The following is a 22,503-nucleotide window of genomic DNA, read 5'->3' as shown; positions in this document are numbered from 1 at the left end:
AAAATGATTGATAAATAAATAAATAAAATCTAAGAGTAAATTAATATACAACCTCCACAGGGAGCAGTTACGTCTTGTACAACCTTCTTTCAACTTTTTTTTCTTTTTAAATAAAGTATACTTAGTTATAGTATTAAAGACTACATATTTAAAGTCAGCATCAACTTCTTGGTTATTTGTACTTAAGCTATATTGGGGAGAAAGAATTAAGCCTAGCTGAAATGAACCTGAACATATTTTTCTTGTGCCTCCCACCCACCTATTCCCGTGTTTTGTTGGTAATGGGAATGAAACTTGAGAAAAGCAGACTGATGACATTGAACAGGATATCTATTTTATGTATAACCTTGGGTATGGTCATGCGATCTTCAATAAAATGCAGAGATTATTTTATTTTTAGCTTTAGAGAAGAAAGGTTTTCTTTTGAAATACATCAGAGGGACATATTGCATCAAGTTTCTATAGAATAGAAAATTCACTAACTTGCAATTATAATATCTAAATAGTTGTTGAAATAAATCACCAGTCCTTTTCTCTCTGCATTGAAATTTTTAATACATATTCTATAAAAAGCTGCTATAGCATTTAACAATAAAAAGTATAATTACCTAAAGGCAGGTTATGAGCTCAGAACTTTGAGCCTAGCAAATTTTACTACCTTGTACCAAACAATTGAATATCCCAAATGACTATTTCAGCAAGTATCTTTAATGGATAAAAATTATAGGTAAGAATTTTTATGTTGTTTGAAAGGTGATGATGTGCTAAGTGTATATTAATTTATTAATCTTATGATAGGCTGTTATAATTTGAAAAATTTAGCATGCATTGTAATGATGAATTTGTAACTTGTAGAATTTTACACAGTATATTTTTCTAACTTTTTTCAGTTTGTTTTTGTAAATATTTTCACTGGTTATTACAGTTTTAACTTTCAAAGTAATACTGAAAATCAAAGCCACAAAACAAGACTAGGATCATTGTTCTTAATGCTAATGCTAGTTATAATCGGAATAACTAGCATGCTTTCTACTACTGTCTTAGGCAGTAAGTAGTGTGAAGAATAACAAAAACCTCTGGTGCAAACTTTCATTTCAGAGATATTAAAATAATTGAAATTAACAAAATACCCAGTTTCTACAGTTGGAAAGTCAGCACTACTAGTTAATACATGCTTAATGGCTTCCATCTTAATTACTGCTTAAAATTAATTTATTAAATACCATTATGTGAATGTTATTAATACTATTTTGTTATAATAATATAAGATTTTACTTTGTCATTTTCAATAGTCAGCTGAAAAGGGGAAAAATTATTTTACAAATATTTTAAAATTGTTTTATAACCAAGTTATTTCACTTAGGCTTTCCAGCTCAGTGTAAAATTATTATAAACTTAGAAATGAAAATCAATTGTAATTTTACAAATTCATTTCTAAACAATCTTAATTTCTTATGATTTCATATACATTATCCTTAAAACTAGTAGTATGTAAATCATTAAGTCAATGAAATATGCATTTTTTATTTTCTCTTTTTTATTTAGACTCTGCAAAATTAAATTCCAAAGAGTATTACAACTACTCTTCTAAATACTTAATACATACATATTTCAACTTTTGTTGCAAACTTTATTCAACTGTTTTAAATTATTGTGATAGACCACTAATATCATAGTTCTATTCAAAAAGGACACTATCTGTTTCTGTTGTTTAGCATTTTATGTTAACTAAAATATAAATAAATAACACTATACAAATAAGTTATTACTGATATCCAGCGAAGTATTAACATTTATATTTAGTATATTTAGTAAATGCTATATTTTATTAATATTTACATTTATAATCTTCTAAATGTACCTTCAGCAAATAGATTAAAAAGTGGGGCCTTTGGCAACTCTATATTTCATTGACTAACCATGAGAGTTGCTCTTAAGATGCAGGCATTTCTATCCTACTAGTTGTCTTAATTTGTCATCCATAAAATTTAAGTCAAGGATAATTTGTTGCTTATATTAAATATATTATTTCTTGACTATAGCTTTTTTAAGACTTGATAAATCACTTAACTCTTAATGACAATTCAGATCAGGTAACTGTATTACTTGGGCAAATTAAAATTTTATTATATAATATCAACAATAAGATTTAGTTACCAGCAATTTCTAAAACAAAGTCCTTTGTAAAAGCAAGGTTTTATATTTAAAAACAATTTTTACAAGATTTTCCATAGGACATATGCTTTTATTGTATAATTAATTATATAATTATGCACTATTAATAGAAGACTTGTTAATATTACAAGCTAGCAATAACTTATTTCATAGAAATTATGAAGTTTTAAAATGTTAAGTGAGCATTTGTGCTATACATGTCTTTCAAAATTCTAAATAATTTCTGTCACTTTACTGTCTCCAGAGTGAGAAAGATTATAATATTATTTGAAATGTCACCATATTGAATTTCAACATAGCTAAAATACTTCTCACTTTCTCAATCAGATCATAGTAAATACTAATGGGCCTTGTGTAAATAAACCAAAAACCTTATTTCATTACTTAAAGAGTAATACATTTTTTTTCGAGCTGTTTACTAATGTGTTATTTCATTTTACATTATACTCATCTGAGAAATATTTCTTCCATGATCTTGTTTTAAAAAGGAGATTAGTTTTAAATCGATATTCATTTATTTAGTACATTTGTTGATTCTCCTGTTCATTCTCATGTTTTAACCATAAAATATTTACTGAAGTCATGCTATAACGCTATAGCTATATTTATAAAGTATGTGATAGTTTATAGATTTGTATTTAATTATGTTTACATACAGAAAATAATTGTTTCATTTTAAATATAAAATAGTCAATATTTATTTTGTTTTAAAGAGTAAGAAATGAAGCTTCCACTGAAGAACAAGAACCTGTGTCGGAGGTAAATTTTTGTTTTACTTACTTTCCTAAAAATTTGCACATTTGAAAGTATTGTTAGGTGTGTTTTTTTCCAAACATTTTTATTTCAATATGTATGCATTAATAATAGTATTGGCATGGTAACAGTAAGAAAAATTTGTGGTGTTCATTTTTTATTTTCATTAGGTATAAAACTATCTAACCCTAAGTAAAATTGTCTGATGTTTTTGTTTTAACTAGAGCATCATATATTTCCCTTTATTTAATTCAACTAGTTAATATTGGAGATAGATTTATGATTTAAGCATTCTAAAATCAATAAAACTTTAATCATTTAGCACACTAGAAAATTAATCTTTTTAATTGGTTTAATTTTCTGGAGCAAATAAACTGTCAATGGTTTTACCAATTTTAAAGTAGAAGTACTGTGAATAAACTTAATGCATTCCAATTATTGTACACAAGTATGCTGATTATCAGAGTCAAGATTATTGTATAAATGCCATCTATCTACTCAGCAATCTAACGTGGGTGTGCACAGTACATTTTCTTGATGCCAATTTCCATTTTTTATTGGCATATAATACAATAGTTCAGTGACATCAAGAAGAGCTGTACAGTCATCACCACAATCAATTTTAGAACATCTTCTTTGTTCTTGTACCCATCGTTATTAGCTCCCCATTCCTCTCCCCGTCTTCCGCAACCTTCCCCGCCATGCTCTCAAGGAATCATTGATCCAATTAATCCAGTTACTGTCACTATAGATTTACCTACCCTAGATTTCATACACAGAAGAACATTAAAAAAAAAAAAACTACTAACAATAGCAAAGTAAAACAGATAAAAACTTCAACAGATAAGAGAGCAGCAAATATTAAAAACTAGAACAAATTAAAATATATCAAAAAGGAGATCAAATGAGAAAGTGTTAAATTTTCATCCCGCTGCATCTGCCATAATGCACTTTCCAGTGTATTTTGCTTGATAGCAGGGATATTCACATCCCTGGTCTATAGTCAGAGGGAGTTCACCAGAAGCTTCGTCCACACGTATGACCTCTTTTCTCTCTCTCTCTAAAAAAACTTTAAAAACTTTAAAATGGGTCAAAGGGAGATCATACGATAATACATTTTAACATAGCTACGTCTTCCATAGTCAAGTTTACAATGTTCTCTTTGTGCTAACAAGGCAATTCACATCCTTCATCTATGATCAGTGGAGATTCTCCAAAGGCTTAATCCATGTGTTGACCCTGTAGATGGGTTTTGGGCTTCCACTGTCAACCATAACCTTCTGCCAACCAGGTGTTCACAATTTAATGATGCCATTAAATTGGATTTAGTTGACTTCTCACTTAAATGGCTGCTTGTTTTAAGACAAGCTTTTAAGACTTCAGATGCTATTCTTTCTGACCGCCAGTCACCATATAGTTTCTTCATCATACTTTGCACCCATCTCTTCAGTGAGTTAGAGCGTCAGTCAAGGACATGTCATAAGAACTAATTATTCCTAGACTGAGGTTAGAATTAAGTACAAGCCCCAAATCCAATCATCCATCTGTGATGTATAATATGTTGCTCTGCTTCACCCTAGAGGCATCATTGTTATTTTATGTTAGAGAACATTATCAAACATCCCTCTAGGGCAGCAGTTCTCAACCTGTGGGTCGCGATCCCTTTAGGGGTTGAACGACCCTTTCACGGGTCACCTAAGACCATCGGAAAACACATATTTCAGATGGCTTTAGGACACACTCCTCTATCTGTCTCCAGGTGGGTCCATCCACATGCAGCTACACCCACATACAAGTATCCGGCGTGAAGACTGTTACCCAAGCTACACCATGCTTCAAGAAAAAATTTCATTTATTTGTCATTAGAAATAAATGTTTCACAGTATAGAATTACATCTTATTTTTGTGATTAATCACTGTGCTTTAATTATGTTCAATTTGTATTAATGAAAATACATCTTGCATATCAGATATTTACACTATAATTCATAACAGTAGCAAAATTACAGTTGTGAAGTAGCAACGAAAATAATTTTATGGTTGGGGGTCACCACAACATGATGAACTGTATTAAAGGATCGTGGCATTAGGAAGGTTGAGAACCACTGCTCTAGGGCATCATTTTCACTGCCATCAATCAGTATTAACTCCTCATACCCAATGGAACAGGGTAGAACTGCCCTGGTGAGTTTCTGAGACTGTAAATCATTCCAGGAGTGAAAATCCTCATCTTTGTCCTGGGGAGTAGCTGGTAGTTTTGAACTAATGACCTTGCAGTTAGCAGCCCAGTTCATAGCCACTAGACATTGATAGTGGCATTAGGTTAGCCAATGATACAGAATTTAAAATGCTGTTGAGAAAAGAAAATTATACAAGTATAGGCCAACTGTGAACCACAATGTATGAATTGTTAATTTGTACAGATTAAACTCTTAAGTGACTGGACACTGTTTACATAAACAATGGGGGTTGGAGATAGGGTAAAACTTTTAATAATACTCATTCACAACCACAGAGCCACCCCACCTACCAGATTAATACATGTCATAATGAAGCAACGAGGGCAGATGCCAATTTATTTTGTTTTTACTCGAGATTACCTGCCTCTCTCTGAGCATAGCAAGTCCCCCATTATTATCTGTTTAAGAGTTCTTAAGTCTGTTACAGTGAAACCTGTACAGAAGTAGCAACTTTCTCCCAGTGATTTTCTTTTTCTACAGAAATTTTTATTTTAAATACAAGCAAATAACTAGTAGATACAGGATTTTAAATTGTTTTTATTTATGGTTAAGTTTTATTGGTTTATGGGTTTGGGAGAATTTGAATAGTTCACCTACGTGATCACATTTGTATATATAGAGATGTTTGTAGGGTTCCTTGATCTTTTTAATATATGTGAGGTTTGTAATGATATCCTCTCTTCCTTGATTTAAGTAATCTGTATATTCTTTTTTCTCCTTACTGTCACATATTTTACATAAGCTATAAAACATAATACTTTGATGTTTTTTTGCTTTGATATTTATCTTGTAGAGTAATTAAAATTTTAATATTTATATTTACCTTTATTTTTACCATTTCTAGAATGCTGCTTTTTTATATATATATAGGTCTCCATTTCTACGTGATAGTACATTCCTTTTGTTTAAAGACTTTGCTTTTTCTTATTGTGTTACAGATCGGTATTAATTCTTTCCTATTTAGGTTATTTAAAATATCTTTAATTTTCATTAATGAAAGTTATATTTTGGTAGATGGAGAATTTTTTAGTTGATAGCTTTTTGTTCTTTCCGCAGTTTAAAGAAGTCATTATATTGTCTCTGGCTTACATATTTTCTGACAAGGTGTCCTACTGTGACTTCTGTTTTTGTTTCTGTGTATGTAATGCTTTTCTGTGTACATAATTGTTTTTTCTTTGGTTGGTTTCAAGAAGTTATATTCACAGATAGGAACTGGAAATACAGGGAATCCAGGGCGGATGAGCCCTACAGGACCAGTGGTGTGAGTGGTGATACTGGGAGGGTAGAGGGAGAATGGGTTGGAAAGAGGGAACCGATTACAAGGAACTATATGTGACCTCCTCCCTGGGGGACAGACAACCGAAAAGTGGGTGAAGGGAGACGTCGGACAGGGCAAGATATGACAAAATAATAATTTATAAATTATCAAGGGCTCATGAGGGAGGGGGGAGGGGGGCGGGTGAGGAAAAATGAGGACCTAATGCTGGGGGCTTAAGTGGAGAGGAAATGTTTTGAGAATGATGAGGACAATGAATGTACAACTGCGCTTTACACAATTGGTATGTATGGATTGTGATAAGAGTTTATGAGCCCCTAATAAAATGATTTAAAATATATATATATATTAATCATCTTATATATATACATATATAAGGAAAAAAGTTATATTCAGTTGTGAAATTTAGATATGTAAGTATAATTTATTTGTTTGTTCATTTATCTATTTATCTATGTTCCTTACCCTCATCGGTGTTTTCCGAGCTGTTCCTGTATGTCTAGTTCCTGGGTTCTAATTGGACATGATGGTGCTGTTCTCTAGTCTCTGGTGCACTCTTCTAACTTTTATTCCCACTCCTTATGTTTGTTTTGTTTCAGTTTGGGTAAATTCTAAAGCATTCTTTATCATACCTTTTTTTTCAGGGGGGAGGGGCTGTAATTGTCATGGATTTGTATAGTTTCTGACCCTCTGCTGAAATGTTCTCCTTTTTCATGCACATTACTCCTTTTCCTGCCAGAGCATTTAGCATGTTATTGTCAGGTGCCATCAAGTCAGTTCCAATTCCTAGCAGCTCTGTGTACACAGAACAAAATACTGCCTGGTCCGGTGCCATCATCACAATTTATAACAGGAATCACAATATGAATTGTAGTGGTTTAAGATTTTCTGTCTCATAATTTAACATGTGGGGCATAACTGAGCCGGGTTCTACTGATTGCTTTGACTTCTGAAAGTGTGTTGTTGTTGTTTTTTGCTTCTCGGTGTATCATATAATGTTTGGTTGAAACCAGACATTGGGTGTAGGACTGAGATAAATAATATGACCATCTGGAAAAGGACATGCCTTTTTTATGTCACGCAATTAGTATATAGTTTTTATCCATCTAGTCAGGTGATAACCTGGGCTTTTGTTTTATTTTTTATGGTTACCATTGATACACTACCAGCTTCAAATTCCTTCAATATTTCATTGTGATTAGGGCAGAATCCCTAGCCTAGTACAAAAGAACTACTGGCTGGAAGGTTAGGGGTTCACATATACCCTGAAACTCCAGGAAAGACAGGCCTGGCAATCTACAAATGACAATATGAAAACTTGGAACACCCTATGGAGCAGGTCAATTCTGTACACCTTGTCATCATAAGGGGTTGTGATGAGTTGGAATTGATTAGACAGTGACTAACATCCCCAACAAGGGTAGAGATGGATGGATGGGTTGGTGGAAGATGTTTCTTAATGTCTGCCTCATTTTCAGCTTTGGGCTTTCTCGGTTAAAGTAAGTCTCAGGGAGTGTCTATCCTCATGTTCTTATTTTCTTTCCAGCAATACTTGTTATTTGATACTTGGTAGCCAAGTGGAGGGTTGTGGGTATCTTGGTGGGTAGTATGTTTTCTGTTGTTCTAGTTTAGCCTCTTATCTTAAACGCACTCTGTGTTTGCAGTTTGAGAATAGGAATTTTACTCTCGGCTGCAGGTGTCCTTGTGCCCTGGAGGTAACAGGGTTTGATTTTTTTCCTTTTAAACATGTAAAGTGTGAACATGATGAAAATTTATTAATCCATATGTGTTAGTCTGAGTAGACTAGAGAAACAAATCCAGAGACATGTATGTAAGAGAGAACTTTATATCAAAGAGCAATTGTACATTAAGAAAACATCCCAGCTCAGTTCAAATGAAGTGCATAAATCCGATATTACCCCATATGTCGATACTAGTCCATAAATTCCTCTTTAGACTTATGTAACCATGCAATGGCACAGAATGCAGGAAGCTCACAGGCCAGTGAGAGGAAAGTCTGTGGATGTAGTGGCAGTGGAAGCAGCTCAGCACTGGTGTGGGTCTCCATGTGGCTTCTCCAGCTCCAGGCCTCTGGCTCTATCAGAGGTCTCCATTTGGCTTGTCAGCAGGAAGACAAGCAGAGAGGGTCTCCCGCCTCCTGGGAGGAATACAGGAGTTCTCAGAATCCTCCGGAGAGTTCTCAGAATCCACAAGAAGGCCTCATTGGCTATGGCCTGATTGACAGGCTAGACTCCACCCTTCCCAAGTTGAGAGATTATGTAACTGCCACACCATATCTTCATAGCATCATCAATTAAATCTTTCCTGCTGCATTCTTACTTGACTAAAAAGAATTCATAGAGCTTTTATTTTCCTTTGAATGCTCTCTCTATTTGTGTCAAGTTAAACAACTTTTTTTTACTATGTATGGCAGCTGAAAAATTAAATGATGTTATGTTGAGAAATGTGAGAAGATATAGATAAAAATTATAGGAGGCAGTTATAAGTTTAACTAGCAGTATTCCCGTTTAGCACAGTATTCTGGCTACTGAACAGTAATGAGACATGTTTACTGTGAAATTTGGAGTTAAATAAAGAATTTTCTTTATATGACAGGTGGAAAAAAGGAAATGTTAGAAATTTCAAAGTCTAGTGAATGAAAATGTGAGCAAAAAAAATAAGAAAATGTCATTTGAAATAAATGTTAATACGTTATTTTGGCTTCCAGGGTCTGTTAAAAAGATTTTGAGCACAGGAACCCATTCAAGGGCAAACTATAGATTTGCGAGAATCCATTTCACATGAGGGCGAAAGATTTCCAATAGACAAGTCTTGCAGATGTCTAATGATGATTTATTATGACTGGCTTGCTTACTCCAAAGAATCCTTGTCTTTAGTTTGCTCTTGCTGCACACTTTTTAGCAGTCATGCAGGAGTAAGTAAAAGAGTATTGGTAGTAGGGCTCCAGTTCAGACATGCACAGATTTGTTTTAGCGCAGCCGTGCTCAACCTGGGGGCACCACCCCTTTGGGGGTCGAACAACCCTTTCACAGGGGTCGCCCGATTTCATAACAGGAGCAAAATTACAGTTATGAAGTAGCAACGAAAATAATATTATGGTTGGTGGCGGGGGGTGGGTGGGTGGGGGTGTCACCACAACATGAGCTGCATTAAAGGGTTGTGACGTTAGGAAGGTTGAGAACCCCTGTTTTAGACAGTGTGTTTAAACATGTCTCTGATCAGTGGATGGCTGCTAGCAAGTTCTCTGGGTAATTAAATGTGTTAGTCTTGTTAGGATACCTTTAAAAAAGGGAAGGGGATTTTTTTGTTTGCTTCATGGGAGGGGGTGGTAAGATGTACCGGTAACTTGTTATCAAAAAGGCATCCCAATCCAGTCTGACTTACATCCAGGGTCTAATGCTAGCCAGAGCCCTCTTCAGACTCATGTAGCAAGGCCTTTGATACAGAATGGTGAAGTGGGAAGCAGGGAGATCACAGGCCAGAGGCTACAGAATCTCATGGATCCAAGGTCGGTGGCAACATGGCAGGGCACAGAAAGTTCCTTCAAGAATCAGCGACCCACACGCGACCCTCCAGCTGCTGCTGGAGGCAGGCAGAGTCCCTGTAAAGGTGAAGGTGAAGGGTAAGAGAGAGTGGGGAGATTTTTCCAGTGTCTCTTATAAAAAGGCCACACTTCCCAGGAGGCATCATCAGGCTGTGACTTGATTGGTTGGATTTCACTGTTACACAAGTACAAGATGACATAAAATCTAACTACCACAGAGAAAAGATATATATTTTTTAACAAAGTTCAAGTGGACTTTTTCCTAAATCACTGAAGCTTTGCAACATGTTTATAGGAATACTACTCCACAGAAAGTAATAAATTTTAGAGGAAACAAGTATTTTAACAAAGGTAGGAAATGCTCTAAGATGAACCAGGTGAGTGAGGTCATCAACGCCAACAAATGAAACTGTGGCTGAAGACCATAGAATTACAATGAATGCAGTAGCTATTGAGATGATCTCATGAGGTTTGGCATTTTCAGTTTTAAGCAAACATCTTGACCTTAGCAATCTTTTGGCTCAGTGGGTACCAAAAGCGTTGCTTAAAGGTCAGCTAGCTCAAAGAGCTGGCCTTTCTGTCAGTTTTTCTAAGCAAGATGGAAGCGAATGAAGTTGATTTCATGAGTTAATTATAACCAGGGATAAGGCTTAGGCTCACTCGTACAATCTAGAAGAGCAAAGCCAAACCGAAACAGTGGCTTCCAAGGGCATCTGCTGAACCACTTCAGTTCAAGGCAGAGAGACCAGCTCAGAAGGTTATGATGACTGCCTTGTGGAGGTCAAAGTGGTAATCTTGATCAGTTTTCTCAAAGGAAACAATGATTACAGGGCTTATTATGAACAAAATTTAAGAACATTGAAAGCTGAAGTAGTGAGAAAAGGGCCAGGAAAGTTAAGCTAAGGAATTTTTCTCAGCACAACAATGTTCTTCCTCATTCTTTGAGGGCAGCAAGGGCAGCCCTCCAGGAATTTAATTGGGAAACTGTACCCTCGATACTGCTCAGCCCTGATCTTGCCCCTTCAGACTTCTCTTGTTCCCCAAACTCACAAGGCATTTCAAAGGAGCATGTCTGAGCCCCTCAAGCATGCCCAAACGGCCTTTCTGGTGCGGTGTGAATTGAAGAGCTAGAATTCTTCAGAGAAGCTTAGAGTGCTGGAAATATAACCTCCAGAAGTGGATCTACAGACTTAGTGGAGGATTTGTTGAGAAACAATACCTTTACATTTTTATATTTTTGTTTAATAAAATTTACTATAATTTTTAGCAAGACTTTTTCATTTACCTATATACAACTTAATCAAATATTTGCAACTAAAATTTTTTAAGATTGGAAGGTTTAAAACATAATTTATGATTATAAAAACTCCATGTTTCATTACAATGCTTTTTAAAAATGAAAATGTTCTTAGACGTAAATTCAAAGTGAGTTTTGTAGTTTATGCATTATAGGAAGTAATAAAGTAAGAAAATAAACATGGTATAATTTGTACAAGTGGTTTTCAATGTTGGTGTGTTCTGTGTAAAAACAATAATCTGTCTTTTAGAGGATTACAAGAAATATTTGGATGTCCAAATGTTGGAATATTTCTAAATAAGTTGAACATACAGGGCATTATAATCATATGGTTGATTATAAAAAGGATTGTGTGTCATACTTGATAAATTTCAAAACATTAATGATGCTACTAGAAAATTGTTAAATCTAAATACTATTTTTTTTAAATAAAGCATTTTTGTAGACATTTTGTTAATATATCAAATGTTCATCCTGAGCATTGTATTGATTTATCAGGGATATTTACATTGAGAATAATGAACAAGAGAAAATAATGAAAACAAAAAGTTTTATTGACTTGATTGGCATGAAAGAAAAGACTAGAATTACTTCTTAAGAAAGCTATTAAAAAATGAAAACGGGATAAATAAAAAATGAAAACTGGGTATGCTTTAGCTTATAAACTTATTAATACATGGGAAAGTGATGAGCTTTACACCAAGAAATGCTGTTGGCCAAAAAGTGGACAAAATACAACAATAATAGCCAAAGTTCAGCAAAATACAAAGGTGTAAATATCATTATTTCCAAAAACAATTATGTCAGATCTGTATATTCCTCAACTCATAAACTTAGCTCAATATGCAAAAGGTTGTTTCTATGAGTTAAAATATGGTAATATTTTATATTGTACATATACAATAAATATATATAATCATACCACATATTTGAAAATTCAATGAGCCGGTGTGTTTTTTTTTTCTGTTTGGTAAACCATATTAAAAATACAAACAACTGATGGACATAATATTAAATGCTGTCAAAGTACTTTTCACACAAATTAATACTATCATCCAGTATTAAAGGAGCCCTGGAGATGTGTAAGTGTTGGACTGCCAGTGACAGGGTTGGAAGTTCAGACCTGCTAACCACTCTACTGTGTGCTCCCATACTGATTATACAGTGACTGTCAGTAGGATCCAGCCTGATGGCAGTGGCTTACATTCAACAAGGAGATATGAGAAATTATATGGGATTTCTTCAAAATTTGAATTTTGAAACTAGGGAAAAGGTTATTTTTATAAATTCGTTTAATTAATAAGCAGCCACAAACTTAATTCTTAATTATTCTAACAGTCGAAGTTCTGCAGAAGTTTTATATGAATTAGTTTAAGGTAATATACAATATTAATAGTTTATAACATGAAATCAATATTGTGTTTGGATCCTCTAAAATAAATTCACCAGTTATGCATAGTGCACTCTTAACTAGATTTCAAAGTGATCTTATAATTTTTAAGAAAACCAGCCTTTGTATCATTCTGCCACAGAAGTCAGTAAGGAGGAGTGAATGTTAAACTATTTAAGAATGCCACTTGGTCAAAAGCAATGATCACAAATTACAGTTCTCTTCATTTAACACAAGATAAATTTATGAGTTTATTATTGATGAGTTTGATTCCATTGAAGTCAAGAATGATAAATTCTGGCTTTGGTGTCAATAAAATATTTAAACCCAATGTACCTTTTCCATTTGAGACCCATTTTTCAATTTTTTGGTAAATTTTTCAAATTTTAGTGCCCTGGGCAATTTTTTTCTCAATACATAAAAACTTGAGTATTTTCACATGGTTACATCACAACTTTTGGTTAAATCTGTCATTAGTAACTCCTGTATGCAGATCTAGGAAGTATACTGTGCTTGCTTTTTCTTTTCTATACCTCATTTTCCTGGAGTTGACGTTTTCTTCTTCAATACTTTTTTTTTCTGCACCTCAAGCTGGTTTTTCAATGTTGCGCTGTAATGGCTGGACTGTTTCTTTCTGAGTGCTCATCCATAGCAAATAACTGTCTGGGATCAGCAGAGTTCCTTGCAGACCTCTTTGTTTCAGTTTAATCCAGTGACTCTAACCCTAGTCTATACCTAGTATCAGTACCTTCCTTTGCCATTCTCTTAGGACCATCGATTCTATTTTTCTTGCTTTCTTCTTCATTTAAGTGAAATATGTCTTCTAATAGTATTCTCAGAAACAGTTCATCTTTTGTCAGTCCTTGCCTGGCTAAAGCTGTAGAGGTGTTGCTTAATATGCACTATATGTTCTGTGAAATAAAATGTTATTTGATTTGGACATTGTGCAAATACAATATATATGTAGTATATGAGGAGACTTCAAGAGATTCATGGAGAAATGGAATGAAAAGATAATGGAATTTTTCAGTGAACTTTTTGAAAACTCAAGTTCATTGTCATCGAGTAGAACTTTTTGAAGTGCCCTCATATTTGTTCGTATATATTTAATACACATATGTCAAATTAACATCCACCTCCCTGTCCCCAATCTATTCTGACTATCTGTTAGCATGCACAGAGCCTCTGGATTTGCAAACTTGCACCTGTAGTAGACTGCATCTGGGCTTGGAGCAGCACCCTCCACCCCCACCACCACCACTCAAATTAAGTAACTCACTGCCATTGAGTCAACTCAAATTCACAGTGACCGTCAGGGCAGGGTAGAACTGCTCTTGTGAGTTTCCAAGACTATAAATATGAGCGTAAAAAACTTAACCTAACCTTTCTCACTGTGAGCAGATGGTGGTTTTGAACTGCTGACTTTGCAGTTAGCAGCCTATCTCATAACCCATTATGCCACAAGGAGGAACAGCTCTGAGCAGTCTCAGGTTCACTGCCTTGAAGTCTTTGAACTCAGCAACCTGGTCCATAGCAAATTCCAAAAGGCAGAGCAGAATGGCTTCACTGGGCAGGCACGCCTCAGTAACCAAGGGAGCTGCAGCAGTTGTGAGCTTAGAGTTGACTGCCAGTGTGTCACAACCTAGACCTTGACCTTGACCTAAACTTAGCACCTTTCCAGGCAAGCCCTTCTCTAGCCAGGAACTGACAAACATATCAAATCATAAGTTAGCCTAATGGATATTATAAAATGCATACATGTATTTACTTGGATGATGCACATAGGGAAAACTATTTTCCCCACATGGTTTTTTAAGTAATTTTTCACTATCTTCTTACATCCAGTGTTGGTTTTGATGAATTTGGAATCAGTCTTAACCCTATTTGATTGTATTTATTCTTTTTAGATGTATTTACAGTTTTTATCATGTTTTGAAGTTGCATAATGATATACTTTGCCCTTTTATCTTTTTGTCAGTATTTCAACAGCAGACCTTTACAGTTTGAGAGTTTTTGTTTGGGGAAGTTTTCTGTTCCTTATTTTTAATAAATGTTCACTATTCTCTGGCCAGTGGAGGAAGGGGAGGGGTACTCCAATTGCTCTGACGTTGGACTCAATGTGCATTTTCTTTTTTATTTTCCATTCTTAACTTTGCATTCTTTTTGAAACCGTAATGATTTATTTTAGTTGCCATACTAACTTTTGAGATCTCCTTAATTTTTGTATGGTCTTCAATTATTTTGTTTTCTGTGTGTTCTTTGTTATTGTTTAATGGATTCAGTAATTTGTACCTCTCTTGAGACAGTGTGTATTTGGGAGAGGGGATATTCTTTTGTGCCCAGTGTTATCTCTGATTTTCTTAAACCTCTTTCTTCCTTTTCTTGGTATTTGTTCTCTCATATGAGAGGATGTCTTCGAGTGGTGCTCCTTGGTTGCCAATATAGAATTAAAGAGTGAGACACTAAGAAGTTAAAACCTCATCTGTTTGACTGGAACAGGGTGACTTTACATATCTATACAGGTTGTGCACTGTTCAACTCACTATTACATACACCCTTTTGTACTCTCAAATGTTATCAATATTCACCATAAAAAATTTTAAATATTTATGAACTTACTGAAAATAGCAGTAAACCCATTATATTTTAGCATAAATAACTTTCCTTTTTTTTAATAACTCTTTTCAAAAACAAAATATAGTAAGTGTTAGAGGGGGATTTTTAAAGCTTTTGTATATATTTAATGTCTAATATAAAAGAAAATAGATTCTCATATCTGGTTCTGCATTGTCTATTGTGATACATTGCTTTGTTTGAAATATATGAAGAATATCTAGCTTTGTCTAGTGCTTTAATAGCTTTTTCAGGTCATTGTGCATTTTCTTCTTTGATACTACACCCAAACTAGATGAGTTTGTTGTAATGTGGAATTTTATTCCATGTTGGTAAATGTTTGGTACTTACATCAAAATCTATTGGTCTTTTGTACTTTAAATGAATCATTTTTAATTGTTGAATGTGAAACTGATGATTTTCTCTGCAAACCTTCAAAAATAACTGAATAAATGTTTTGCCCATACATGTTTATTGTAACATGAGGTGGTCACCAATGTTTATTGATTCACTAAGCTATTTAGGTCTTCCGAATGTTAATACAGTGTATTATATAATGTTAGAACATTTATTTTTATAATTTATTAATATAAACACTAATCTCATCCAAAAGTCTTTAAGTATCACAAAGTTTTCAAGCCCAAAATGATGGACTGTCTTTTTCTGAGAGTGTAGTTTCTGCTTAAGTGCTATCACTAGTAACGAATTCATTCTGTCAGCTGTTTTCCTTAAAGTGATACATTATTTTAATTTTTCTGCACAATGTCCAAATCAAATAACAAATTGCCTTCCAAATTTTGTTGACATTTCTTTGGCTGTTAGTATGCTTTTGTACCTTGGTATTATGAGTGAAAATATCTTACTCCTTTGTTCTCAGGTCAGCAGGCTTCGGGAAAGGTGAAGAGGTGACACTATTAATAAGTCATTGTCAGTATCGCACACTTGAGGCAGTCTTTGTGGTGGTCATCTTGGTTATGTAGTGCTGCTCTAACATAACAGGAGTGCCACAAATGCATGCTTGTGACAAGCAAATCTAGTCTCGCAGTTTAGAAGGCTAGAGATTCAAATTTAGAAAGCCCACGGTTGTGGGGGGAAGGCCATCTTTCTCTGTCAGCTCTGGAGAAAGGATCTTGTCTCTTCAGCACTTTTGTCCTGGCGTTTCTTGGAGAGCTCCATGGGTCTTTGCACCCATCTTCCCTTGGATCTAGGAGCTTCACAGTGCAGGGTCCCATTCTACTCCTGGTAGTTCTTTCAGTAATAGGCACCTTCTCTCTCCTTGCTTCTCTCTTTTTAACTCTTTAAGATAAAAGATATTATCCAGAAAAGAAAAGCCCACATCCCTGGGAGAAAGATGAGACTTTCTGCTTCTGTAAATATTTATAGACTGTGGAACCCACTGGGGCAGTTCTACTCTGTCTTGTGGGCCACTATGAATGAGCCCAAATCGGCTCACGTCATAGAAGATCGTCACATCACTGTCAAACAAGATTCATCAATGAAACAGTTATTGCAAATAACTCATCTTAATATCTTTAAAAAATTTTTAAGTTTTTTTTTAAAAAGCTGTAGAACTAATCTGATGTGGGATACCAACAAGTAAAGTTTCAACAACAACAACAACAAATATATATATATATCATTATATAAAGTAGATATAGAAAACAAATAAAATACAGAATAATCTGTCATATTATTCCTATATTGTAGTATATTCAATACAATCTAATTAATATTATGTATATGATATTAAAAATATAATTTTTTTAGAGAGCCCACATCCCAGAAAAACTCCTCTTAGATCAGTGCTGACAGGATTAAATTAACCCCCCCCCTTAATTTTTGTATTGGCTTATTCCATCAGCTCACATCATAGAAGATCATCGCATGACTGTCAAACAGGAGGCTTGTGGTCCAGCCAAGTTGACACACATTATGGGGGTTGTAAAGGAGGCACGCTTCAGTCCATGACAGTCTCTGGATGACAGTGTCTGATTTGAATCTTCACTTCACCACAGATTAGTGTTATACCTCATTTCTCATAAAATCATAATTTTCATAATAGCTAGAAGGATTAAATAAGATTTTTAATGTAGAATTCTTTACATACTACCTCACCCTTCATCTGTGCTCAATAACTGGTAATTGTCATAAACTGAAAGGTTGGAATTCTACTTTCTTGAGGTTTTAACAGTATTCTTTCCCCCCTATACAGCATTTATAAAAAAACAAGTATTTCATTTGTGTATAGAATGACCATGATGTCAAATATTAAGTCGTAATTTCAGAGTGTTTTACTTAAGCATCTGTGCTTTATATGCTTACATAAAGCACTGTGGATGGATCTTGTCCTTCAAATTCCTGTTGGGTGGTATTCGTTTTCTGTTCCAGTAATGGTAATTCTGTTCTATAGTTGAAACTAGAGAAACTACGGAATGCAGGTGTTTCAGTTACTGAATGATTGCTTCGTGACCTCCATTCAGAAGCCTCCTTGGCACACTGGAATACTTAGTCTTTAAAAAGAATTCTTAAAATCCTGAATAATGAGGCCTTCTCTAATACATACTTTAAGAAATTGATTTTATATTTCTTTGATATATTCGACTGCATACTTAGGTTCATTTAATCCAGAAAATTTAGTATAAAAAAAGCTGTTTTATTTAGCCTTATCCATGAATGTAAATGCAAAAATATTTTTAATCATTTCAGGAAATTTCAAGACTTAGAATGGCTGAAGGAGAAACAGAAACGGCAAAATCTGAAAGGTAAATATAAAGAAGAACAGAATGTCAAAATATACTGCATCACTTGAGGTGTGTTACTACACAGGAAATTGGCAAAAGGGTAACTAACTTTTTGCATACATTGCTTTTAATAAAAATTTTGAATATTTAACAAAAATGCGCTAGAGATCCTAAGCTTAAAAATTACACATCTAGATGTGCATTTTAGGAATTACTGCATTTAAAAAAACTTTACATGCAAGTAAAATATTGACAAATTTGTGTTGTCCTTATTAAATGAAAATACCGACAAGATTCATCATGAAACAGTTATTGCAAATAATTCATCTTAATGTCTTTTAAACTTTTTAAAGTTTTTTTTCAAAAAGCTGTAGAGCTAGTCTGATATGGGATCTCAACGAGTAAAGTTTCAAAATCCATTGGTTGATTTTTTTTTTTTTTGGTTGATTTTTATATGTAATGTAATCCTCAGATAGGACACAAAGGACAGAAGACATTTCAGAATCCCTTTGAGCAAAAGAGAAACCTAGCCTTCCAATTAGAACTTTATTGTACATAAAGATAATCCTATTTTGTCTTATAAGCAAGCTGTGCCTTTCTGGCTTTACGCAGTATATTTTAGAGCATGTTAATTTGTAATCAATTTTGATGAATTGATCTATTGCGTTTTAAAAGGAAGTTCCGAGATGAGGTCTTATGATGTGTTTCTCAGTCTTAGTAAAGTTAACTAGTCTACGTACTTCCTTCTTCTAGGAAACAAAATGAATGAAAATTCAATTGAATTTTAAAAAGTCTTGTACCATGTATATTATTTAACACTTTCTGTAAGTTTAGTTAGTTCAGTAAAATCTTTTAGAAAATAAGAATGACAAATTTGAAATGAAGAGGAAATTTTTTGGTAAATTTTTAAATGAAATTTTGTAAATTTCATAATTGGACTAAAGAAAAATGAGTTGAACTGAACAGAATTAATAATAGACTTAAGGGATCTTGGTGTGAAAATTGTGAATCTTTCTTGTATACCAGTAATAAACAATTACAAAATATACTAGACAATTTAATTCACTCAGAATAGTAACAAAAATGAGAAAAGTGTACATTTTAATAATGAAAAATGCAAATTTACCAAGATAGAAAAATAATATCTTAAAAACTTAAATGATAGTTTTTTTCCAAATTATTTTATGGATTTAATGACTGGTTCAAAATCCCAATGAGATTTGATTTGTAAATGAAAGTTTAAATAAGCCTCATAGTTTTCTACTTGTTAATACCATAACTTATAAATACACTCCCACCCCCACATAAGTGTACACACAACTTATAAATACACTCCCACCCCCACATCAGTGTACACACACATGTACTTAAAGGGGCTTCAAAAAGTTTATGGGAAAATTGTATTATCTTTTAATTTCATTTTTCCACAAACTTTTTAAGCCCTTTTGTATATACACACAAACACACATAAAGTGTATATATGTATATCTCTATATATTTATGAGGCATTTAAAAAAATTTAGAACTAATAATTAGGGAAAAAGTTGTGACGGTTTTTGTAATTTGTAGAACAAAGAACATTCTACACATAAAAACAATATATAAATCCCCAAACAAAATAGATTATTTCTAAATGTATTCTTTATGTAAAGTTCTCTTAAAAATTTTAGAAACACTAGGGACAGACAAGGTATATGAACAGATGAAAGTGATAACCAGGCCCAAACCTAGTCAGTAGATTTTCCAAGTCTACTTTTAATATGACTCTTGAGAATTTCTCATTCTGTTGCCTAAGAGTATGCCATCTCTCAAATTACAGTAATATCACAGGAAAGACTATATTTTTTGGTAGGCAAGAGTGTCTTGAAATTTCTCACTCTCTGGAGTAAGGTTTTTATTGTGTTGTACTATATTAATAAGGACTAGATTTTTTTTTTTCAGTGAACAAGATACTATTTCATCAGAGGAAGGAAAAAATGGATGTGATGAAAATTCATTTGAAGCCTCATCAGTAACAAAAAGTGAAGAAAGTATAACAGTTTCACTTAAGACAAATGATGCCTGTCTTCCAGACCAGGAAAGTGGCTCAAAGGAAATCATCAGTGATGATTCAATTAAGGATGAAGACAAAGTGGAAAAAGAAAAACAAATAGAACTTGTTCGTCAGGAAACAGAGTTGAAGCTGTGCCAAAATTCAGAAAATGTAGATTCATGTGATCAGATTAAAGATCACAACTCTGGTGAAACTAAGCGTTCTTCTAAGAATATCAAAGCTTTGCGATTAACAACAGGTGATGATGTTAGCATTGATCAATTTTTGAGAAAAAGAGATGGGTCTGAATCTGTTAGTTCTGATGTTAGTGAGCAAGGCAGTGTTCATCTGGAACCTTTGACTCCATCAGAAGTACTTGAGTATCAAGCCTCAGAAATCTTTCAAAAAGGTGGTGGTGATTCTTCAGCCAAGCCTGATGAAGTGTAACGTGTTATCAAACAGCTGATATGCCTAGAGGAAATAGCCTGAACACAACAGAGACAGCAGTAGACCTGGTAGATGAAGAAGGAAGGAGTTGAAATTAATTTGTCATCCTGAGTTTTAGTGTACTTGCGTTAAAACCTGGAACAGTGTATCCAATCCAATGAGCTCAGTGGTGCGGTTGTAGAGTTCTGAAATAAACACATTTGAGGGAGGTCATTCGTACACTTTACCTGTATGTTCAACCTTGATTACTAAATAAGTCAGTTCATCAGTAATAGCACTATTATGTATGGCTTTCTAAGAAGCTTTGTTTTAGAAATGAGTAAGGTTTTAGTGAAAGTTGTAAGTTTGCATTTGAAAAGTCATTTTAGCAATAGCAATTGTCTTTTCAAGAACACAATCCTTGGTTGCCAATATAAATTGAATTATAAGTATTATACTTAAAAAGTTTTGAGACTTCCATAAGTCCTAAGATAAAAGCCTTTACCAAACTGTATACCCTTTCCAATTAATTTGAAGAGATTTGGAAGCCTACCTTAGGGGAATGACTAATTTAAAGTAATGGAGGATTGGCCTTGGTAACAGGCTTTCTGTTGAGTAGAATGTGGTATCCAGAGTTTGCTCGAGTGCTGCTTTGATCTAATGAGAACTTGGAGGAACATAAACTTCATTTTGGATTTAGTACAACATACCAGACTGTATGAAACATGTAAACAGAATATTTGAATTGCTATACCTCCATACAAATGTTAGCCTGCCAGGCTGTAAGCTTACCTTGATTAAACTTTCAGTGAAAGTGAAATTATTAAAATATAAATTTATATTTGTGCTTTTTTGTCAGTGTATGCTGTGCAGAAATCCCTTGATGTATCCATTGTATAAACCCATTGTTGAAGCCCACTGTTAAAATTCCGATAACTATTATGCTTTTCACATTGTTTTGATGACCTTAATTAAAATAAACCCATACAATTGGTCTGGAAGCCACACCAAAGTTAATATAATGTAAAAACTGTACAGCAGTAAACTGCAAACCTGTCCTGGCATTTATTCAGCCATGTTTAAGTGACTTTTCTTTCCTTGTAAAACTGAAACGGGACCTAAAACAGTGATGTAAACATTGGTTTGGGGAATTAAGCTTAATTTATCCATAAGATGGCTGCTAAAATCAGTTGTACTTTATCTTCTAGAAAATAATAGAGAAATTAATAAGGTGAATGTAGTTTGCTTTGAAGTACTAATTAACTTTTATTTAAAGTTCTGCATTTTTCTGAAATACCTTTGCTTTTAATCTTAAATTTGTTTCATTAAGTGTTTTAAACAGCTATTAAAATTCTTTTGTAAATAGTTGATTTTGAGTAAATATTTGCAATAAAAATCTATCTCTGAATGATTTGTTTTTCAGATCACTGAGTCAGATTGCCTTGGCACCTTTAGAAATTGTGTACTTGTTCTAAGAAATGTTACTGGTGAGATTTTATTCTGTGTTCTTTAATACCTGATTCATTTAAAATTGGGACTTAAATTACAGTGGGTGATACTACTGATTTCTACTGCAAATAGAATTGCTTTACACACTATTTCACTTCATGCAAAATGTAATTTATAGTTTTCTATCTGATGAACAACTTAAAGAAGATAAATAGGCAACATAATATTGAATTACTTTTAATTCTTCAACTATATATACATATATTTGTCTTGAGGGGGAGGGACCAACTATTTTCATGTTTCTTCCATAAAGAAAACATGAGAAAGGAAACCCAAGTCTGTAGCAGGAAAGACTTGAATTGTAAACCTTGACAAGAGCAGATGTAGAAAAAGGTGTCTGAATCTCATTCAGTTTGTCATCCAAACGATCACCTTATGCTGTAGTATTTGAGAACACAGCGCCAAAAACTGACCCTAGAGTCTCTTTATGATCAGAGATTATAAATCCCTCATTGAGTAAGTTGAGTGATGAAAAAAGAAAATGGC

General features: G+C 33.7%; 1 protein-coding gene across 4 annotated transcripts in view; it reads left to right on the top strand.

The window, feature by feature from the left end:
* Positions 1-21,899, top strand: part of ZNF280D (zinc finger protein 280D) — a 116,025-nt gene extending 94,126 nt beyond the window's left edge. For all 4 annotated transcript variants that reach the window (XM_045286494.1, XM_045286495.1, XM_045286491.1 and 1 more), the window contains 3 exons: positions 2,889-2,934; positions 18,016-18,071; positions 19,992-21,899. In XM_045286494.1, coding sequence (XP_045142429.1) covers positions 2,889-2,934; positions 18,016-18,071; positions 19,992-20,529 — 640 coding nt within the window. In that variant the 3' untranslated portion in view covers positions 20,530-21,899. The remainder of the gene's footprint in view (positions 1-2,888; positions 2,935-18,015; positions 18,072-19,991) is intronic.
* Positions 21,900-22,503: the final 604 nt, after the last annotated feature.

Source organism: Echinops telfairi, unplaced genomic scaffold, assembly GCF_000313985.2.
Source record: "Echinops telfairi isolate 266 unplaced genomic scaffold, ASM31398v2 ScPeMD7_8;HRSCAF=38, whole genome shotgun sequence".
Classification (NCBI taxonomy): Eukaryota; Metazoa; Chordata; class Mammalia; order Afrosoricida; family Tenrecidae; genus Echinops; species Echinops telfairi.
The sequence above is the reverse complement of the archived record's forward strand: the minus strand, read 5'-3'. Positions and strand labels throughout refer to the sequence as shown.